Genomic DNA, 8,201 nt, shown 5'->3' with positions numbered 1-8,201 from the left:
TACAAGCCATCAACAGTGGAGGGAGTAAGACATTCCAGTTATCTTGGCGGCTATTACAAAACGTTGCCAATTCCTGTCCCAGTGTCCAATTGTACTTTACTACCATCCCATTGGACTGTGGGTGAAGTGGCGTTGTCCTGGTCTTTCGGATGCCACACAACTTGCAGCACTCTTGGAATACAGCTGATTCGAAGTTACGGCCTTGATCTGAATGCAGATCATATGGCATACCAAATCTGAAGAAGAAATCACTAATAGCCGAAGCTACCGTTGTAGCTTCCTGATTTGGTATTGCATATGCCTCAGGCAACTTGGTAAAATAATCCATCACCACACAAATGTACTTGTTTCCAGCACGAGTTTGGGCAGAGGAGCAGCAATGTCAACGGCTACTCTTTCCATTTGTGCGCCAACTTGATATAGCTTCCTTGGAGCACGTCCCTTATGCTTGGGTCCCATTTTAGCACAACATGTACTGTATGTTCTGCACCATTCTTCCACATTTTGCCTCATACCTATCCAGTAAAATCTATATCGTAGGTGACTCCGAGATGTCCTCCTGTTAAAGTATCATGGGATTGACGCAGCACAACGTCCCGTAACTTTCTCGGTATAATCGTTTGCCACGTTTACTGCTTTCTGCTCCTCTGTCAACCCATTCATTTTTGCCAGGAGCTCAAATTGTGCTCTATATGCTTCCCACGGTGCCTTCCCATCGAATGTCTGTGGCTTCCTTCGTATTAGTTCACCCCTATTGCTGACATTCATATCTGGGATATGACTTCTAACAGGACTGAAGATGTCTGCATTAGGGTTTATCTGCGGGATATGGAAGGGCTTGCCGTTGTCTGGGGCTGATTAAGTCGATGGTTAATGTATCCTCCTTGTGTAAATAACAATAAATCGTCCTTTAATGTATCTAATTCGCTTTTAAATTTACTAATGTTATCCATTTGTACTTCTTGCCACTGTTGTTGACTTTCCTTTAGTTGCTGCTGACTTTCCTGCACCTGTTGGAGACTTTCTTCCTGTTTCCTTTCTTGTTCTAGTTGCAACTACTGTAATCTCTCTTCTTGTTTATTTTCTTTTTCCTCCAACAACTGCTGTAATTTCTCTTCTTGTTTATTTTGCTGTTCAAGCTGCCACTGTTGCAGGTTTTCTTGCAACTGTTGTTGTCTCTCTTCTTGTTTCTTTTCTTTTACCTCCAACCCCTGTTGTAATCTCTCTTCTTGTTTATTTTGTTGGTCGAGCTGCCACTGTTGCAGGTTTTCTTGCAACTGCTGTTGTCTCTCTTCTTGTTTCTTTTCTTTTTCCTCCAACAACTGTTGTAATCTCTCTTCTTGTTTCTTTTTTTCCTCCAACAACTGCTGTAATCTTTCTTGTTTATTTTGTTGTTCCAGCTGCCACTGTTGCAGGTTTTTTTGCAACTGCTGTTGTCTCTCTTCTTGTTTCTTTTCTTTTTCCTCCAACAACTGCTGTAATTTCTCTTCTCCTCCTTCTTCTTGTTTATTTTCTCCTTCTTGTTTCTTTTGCTGTTCTTGTATTGCTGCCATCAAATCTGCTAAGCTGTAGTTTGATTTGCCGCCTCTCGTTTCCATCTTCTTCTTCTTCTTTTTTATTTTCTATCCCACTTCTGACACCAATTTGTTACGTCTCTGTTCGTTAGTTAATTTTCCGTAAATTCGTTTATATTGAAACTGTATGTTTATATCGAAGATTTTCTATTACAACTGTAGGTTTGTGTTAAAGATTTTGTGGTTATATTTGTTTATTTGTAGTTAAGCACAAAACTCCACAAAGGGCTTTCTGTGTAGTGGCCACCACTGGTATTGAAACCCTGTCTTTAGTATTATAACCCTTCAGACTTGCCCATGAGCCACTGGGGACTTTTATTTATAATTACACATTTATATCGAAGATTTTTCGTCATAATTGTAGACTTGTATTAAAGAATTTTGGTTGTACTTTGAGGTTTAATTAAGAATTTTGGTTGTACTTTGAGGTTTAATTAAGAATTTTGGTTGTAATTACAAATTTATATTAAGATTTTTTGGTTATAATTTCAGGTTTATATTTAACATTTTTTGGTTATAATTATATTTTTATATTGAAGATTTATGTTAGAATTGCAGAATTGTATGACTTAGGGAAATAAAACTTTGTAGAATTTCTCTCATTTATTGCTCTATAGAAATACTGGTATTCAACATAAGGTCTAGAAATGTTGGAAATTTTACTATCATAAATGTACACACTGATTCATACCACAAAAAAGTTACTTGGTGTTAAAACAAACAGTTTGCATGGTCTTATCATGAAGCAATGCAAGTGCAAAGCTGAGGAAAATATCATTCATCTGTGTTATTATGGGAAACTAATAGAATGTGTCAAAATTTGACAACATATGTTTACCCGTGATATTTGAAGCCATGACCTAAAACTACGGACTATCAAATTCATATTGGAAAAATTGTTTACAAAATCTTGTAAGCAATGTTTTTAATATTCGCACCATCAGGGACATAAATTTTTAAACAACTGAATGACTGTACCACAGATAGAGCTACATAGAGGTGACTATGAGAAAAAATTGGCTCAGGTGCAACAGTGACAAAGTATATTGTTCAAAATGTCTTGAGATGTTCCCTTCCAATTTGATGTAGTCATTGACCACTTCAGAGGTGACTGCCACAAAGAATTTTAGAACATTGGAAAATTTATTAAATAGTTTAATCCGTCCACTAGCCTTGAGCCCATGACTCGTATATTACTACACTCGGTAAATAAATCAGTTTAGTAAACTAGACAGATCTGAATTTTGCGTTACCCAGTTATTTCTTATTGAGCATTATATTTGAATTAAAAACTTAAGATATTTTATTCTACGAGTTTCTAATGTTTTTCACTTTTACCAGAACATGCTAATTCAACAAAATAAATATAACAGGTAACATCGCTTTTACTAAATTATAACATTTTCCAAAGTCATAAGTGGTTTTAATTTATTTATTTTCACAGTAACATAGACCTTTAGTCAGGATTAAACAAAGACATTACATACATCAGATATAATTACATAAAAATGTAAAGAATTTCAAGACACCATTTTCTCAGTATCAAATCATACCACCACCATCATTGACAACAACACCAGAGAGAGTTTATCAAAATTATCTTAAAATGTACTCAAATTAAATTTCTGTAGCTATAACAGGATTATCAAGTGTACGAGTTTCAACTTTTGAACTTGTATATTTCTAGCAGCAAAACCCAAAACTTGTCATAACTACTATACCTAACCAATTAACAGGAAACAAAATCCACAGTTAAAAGTTATTAAAAAACTGTGAAACACTTAATGCTACAAGTTCCACAAATGTTGAAAACCCTGGAGAATTTCCAAAAAAATACACTAAACACGACAAAGTAGCCTAATCACTTTCCTTGTACTACTTATTTATAAATTATAAGTTTGCTTAAACAAATAATAGAAAAAATGACTACAAAATTAATATTTAAAAATATCATAGATTGTTGTTAACGTGTATGAGTTGAAATGTTTCTGAAACATTTATTTTACAATTTAGTAAAAAATCGTATTAAATTTCCTTTCTTCTATTACATTTTAACATTTTTTGTTTGTTCACCATTTACTAATTTTACAATATCATTACAAAAGGTTTCAGCAATGGATTAATTAAGACTTTTGAGGAAAAAAAAGTGCTGGCAATCATATAAATCTATATTGAATGCATCTGAACTTTAGTTGTTTTTTTTGCTGGGAACTCTTAAGGTATATCGTATATTTTTAACAGTTTATATTCCCTTATAAGGTCCTTAAATACTGTGTAAGTTATTTGGTCATCGCTTACAGGAGTGTAAAGAGTTTGAGTAAGTACAGTGTTTGTAAAGTCCTATACTAATATCAGTACTTGAAGAACAAGTAATGTAATGACACGACGTAATTATTATTTGATATTCTTCAATGACCATAATACTTGAAATATACTTTCTTCATATCAACCAATTTTGTATTTTTAGCAAAAAAAGAAATTTAAGGCTTTCTCTGTTCTTGGACTTGATTGGCTTAAACCAATAACAATTAAACAAACAAGAACAGACCAGGCCTAACCAATTTTTTTTGCTTAATAATATACAAAATGTCTGTACACTGTTAATAAAGCCTTGCAGCAATATAAACATAATGATTATGCATCTTAGAATCATAAATATTCACTATATCTTTTACATTATTTTTGTTCTACAAAATAACTACTCACAAGAAAGGCATATACAAATCATTAAAAAACAGCTAAAAATAGCATCAAATTAGTGATGATTATATGAGCTGAATTTTCTTTCTCTAGGGGGTGGGGCATGCACTCAACACCTATGGTGATCTTCTTAATATTGTCATTCTACAGTAATGTTAGTTAACCTGTAGAGTTTCACTCTAACAGAGTGGATCTAATAATAAATGTAATAATAATCTTTACACAAATACTTTTATTTCTGAGCTAGTGCCCTTTATTGAATCTTCTTCATCTGAAAACTGTAACTGTAGTAAAGTTATACAAAAAAATTACATTAAAACTTTTTCATATTAGTTGACTTCATTAGCCTGAGGCATCTTTGGCTCTTTCACAATCTGTTAAAAACATTTTGTATAAAGTAGAATGACAATTGTAGATTAATACCAACATTTAATACAAGAATCACCAGAAAAAGTTTTAGATTTATATATATATATACTGACAAATAGTGATAGAGCTTGTGACAAATCAAACAAATGAAATATCAAGGTAGAAGCAAATAATCAATAGAACATATTTTGTGCAAGAAACTATATGTCAATGATTAGGATAAAAAGACAATTTAGAAAGACTTCTGAAATTAATAAACTACAAGAACATACACCATTTTAAAGTATGTTAAAGTAGCACAAGTATCACTTAAGCCTACTTGTACAATCTAACGAGGTGCTATGTTCTCATGGTTTCATCCATTAGTTTTGAAGGATAAAAGGCACATCCTGTTATTTGAACATGTTCTAAGGATAACCAATGATAGGTCACAGACTAGAGGTCACTCTCTCCATAGAGGGCAGTGGAGAAAGACATGTAGTCAAGAGCTCCGGGTTCTGCCTCTGACCCACTGTAGGGTACCATCCTTTGAATACAGTACTCAGCTTGGTCTGGAGGAAGCTCTCTGCGAAGTACATCTGCTGTTATATATGGCTGTAGTAAGTAAATAGAAATATATAAGTACTTTTTGTTTCCAAAGTATGACAAAAAAAGCATTTTCTATTCACTACTTTCTACAATATATTTGATTTTTTGTTTTCTTAATTAGCTATAATAAGCTGATTTATTCCATAACAATCAATTGAGAACAAATCTGACTTAGAAACAAACCCAATGGCCATGGATATAATGTTTATTCTATAATTCGAAGAAAATTCAAAATTATCTTATTTATAGTGGCAAGGACACAATTGTCCAATAAAGAGTATATATCTTGTATAATTAAACAATAATACAATTAATAATTTTATAATGATATACACTTCATACAATATACTTGTGACAAGAAAACAGGAGCAACCATTATTAATTTGATTCTTTTGTAATTAATTTTTAATAATTCTGTAGCTGAAAAACTCTTATATTCTGTAACAACATAACATCTAGATTTAACCAACTTCATACCTTGTCTCCAGACAAGATTCTGAAGGAATCAATTATCTGCTCAGCCGTATCTGTGTCAGTTTTCTCTCTAGTCATGAAGTCAAGGAAGGCATCAAACAGAACGTAACCTGTGTTGTTTGGATCCACGCTACTTAGAATCCTCTTGAATTCAGCATCTCCCTGAAATGTCACAAAACTAATCAAACACAATAATTTAAAAGAAACTTACACAAGATAATGTTAGTTTACATTATTTAATACTCACAGCACAAGAAAATGTGGGTGGTTTATACTTGCAGCACAAGAAAATGTGGGTGGTTTATACTCACAGCACAAGAAAATGTGGGTGGTTTATACTCGCAGCACAAGAAAATGTGGGTGGTTTATACTTGCAGCACAAGAAAATGTGGGTGGTTTATACTCACAGCAAAAGAAAATGTGGGTGGTTTATACTTGCAGCACAAGAAAATGTGCGTGGTTTATACTCGCAGCACAAGAAAATGTGGGTGGTTTATACTCGCAGCACAAGAAACTGTGGGTGGTTTATACTCACAGCACAAGAAAATGTGGGTGGTTTGTACTCACAGCACAAGAAAATGTGGGTGGTTTATACTTGCAGCACAAGAAAATGTGGGTGGTTTATACTCACAGCACAAGAAAATGTGGGTGGTTTAATTGTAAGAAAAAATATGAATAAAATAAGTAACTTGCCAATTCATTTGTTCATGATTTTAAAAAAATGTTTTGAAGTATTTAAAAGGTATATCCTGAATATAATTAGTATTTAAGAAGTTTATCACTATATAATCCAGTATTTAAGAAGTTTATCACTATATAATCTGGTATTTAAGAAGTTTATCACTATATAATTAGTATTTAAGAAGTTTATCACTATATAATCCAGTATTTAAAAAAGTTTATCACTATATAATCCAGTATTTAAGAAGTATATCACTATGTAATCTAGTATTTAAGAAGTATATCACTGTATGTAATTCAGTATTTAAGAAGTATATCACTGTATGTAATCCAGTATTTAAGAATTATATCACTGTATATAATCCAGTATTTAAGAAGTATATCACCGTACATAATCCAGTATTTAAGAAGTATATCACCGTATATAACCTAGTATTTAAGAAGTATATCACTGTATATAACCTAGTATTTAAGAAGTATATCACTGTATGTAATTAGTATTTAAGAAGTATATCACTGTATATAACCTAGTATTTAAGAAGTATATCACTGTATGTAATCCAGTATTTAAGAAGTATATCACTATGTAATCCAGTATTTAAGAAGTATATCACTATGTAATCTAGTATTTAAGAAGTATATCACTATGTAATCTAGTATTTAAAAATGTATATCACTGTATATAATCTAGTAGTGCATATATGATATAGCATTTGAGATAAATTACTGTATATACATAATAAAACATTTGAGATAAGCTACAGCGTATATAATATTTTTTCTGATAAACTTGCATATGTCATCGTTCAGCATAGTTGTCAATCTCTCTTACTGAATGGGTAAAGACAAAGGATGTAACTGTTTTTACACAACTCTGACTTGAAGCCCGTAACGGTTGTGTTAACAGGAATGTAAAAAAAAAACTGTTTAATGCGACTTTTTATCACATATATTAGGCCCGTAAAATTCTTACCTGTTTATCATTCCTTATATTAAACCCTAGACTGACAAGACAAGACTTGAATTCCTCTGGTTGGAGATGTCCAGACTTATTTTTGTAAAATTCTTACCTGTTTATCATTCCTTATATTAAACCCTAGACTGACAAGACAAGACTTGAATTCCTCTGGTTGGAGATGTCCAGACTTATTTTTGTCAAAATGATTAAAGGAACTCCTACACTCAGTCAGCTGTTCCTGGGTAATTCCTTTTGAGTCACGCATCAAAATCTGCCAAAAAAAATAACAAAATACTAAACACTTGTCAGTGTTGTTTACATTCAGTCTTTAAAAAAATGAGTCTTATCTTAATTACTTTATTTTAATTTGTAAAAACCTCAACACAAACATGTTTTCCACTGATTGCTAGGATACAACTAACTGGTAGTTTTGCAACAGCTGTACAATTTTCCCATCAGTTCCACTAGGTATCCTTATTTGCTATCTGACAAAACTAGTCCAGTTATCTTCAGTACAAACACAAACAATGATCAATTAACTGTATTCTTATTTAACTCACAGGTTGCAACATTATAAATATTTGGAACAATTTCCAAAATTACTTTCTTTGAAAGATACTTAAACACAAATATCTTTATTTAACCATTTCATATTTTTTGTCAGTTCAATTTTATTCATGTCTAAAATATATTTTACATCTTAGAACTCACTTTGGAAAGTCAACAATATGATTTTAAAGCTAATGTGGTGACAACACACTTTGGAAAGTCAACAATATGATTTTAAAACTAGTTGTCACCACACACACTTTGGAAAGTCAACAATATGATTTTAAAACTAGTTGTCACCACACACA

At 32.1% G+C, this 8,201-nt stretch overlaps 1 protein-coding gene across 3 annotated transcripts in view; it reads right to left on the bottom strand.

Moving 5' to 3' along the window:
• Positions 1-2,988: 2,988 nt before the first annotated feature.
• Positions 2,989-8,201, bottom strand: part of LOC106473640 (alpha-actinin-like) — a 45,973-nt gene continuing 40,760 nt past the window's right edge. The window contains exons 19-22 of one of the 3 annotated variants that reach the window (XM_022402046.1): positions 7,482-7,615; positions 7,360-7,384; positions 5,709-5,867; positions 2,989-5,237 (exon numbers count right to left, since the gene is read on the bottom strand). In XM_022402046.1, the coding sequence (XP_022257754.1) occupies positions 5,079-5,237; positions 5,709-5,867; positions 7,360-7,384; positions 7,482-7,615 (477 nt within the window). In that variant the 3' untranslated portion in view covers positions 2,989-5,078. Of the gene's footprint in view, positions 5,238-5,708; positions 5,868-7,323; positions 7,385-7,456; positions 7,616-8,201 lie in introns of those variants that run through there. The other 2 variants (XM_022402045.1, XM_022402047.1) reach the window with 2 other exon arrangements.

This window comes from Limulus polyphemus, unplaced genomic scaffold (assembly GCF_000517525.1).
Source record: "Limulus polyphemus unplaced genomic scaffold, Limulus_polyphemus-2.1.2 Scaffold6360, whole genome shotgun sequence".
Taxonomy (NCBI): Eukaryota; Metazoa; Arthropoda; class Merostomata; order Xiphosura; family Limulidae; genus Limulus; species Limulus polyphemus.
Note: the sequence above shows the minus strand (reverse complement) of the source record. Positions and strands in the feature narration are given on the sequence as shown.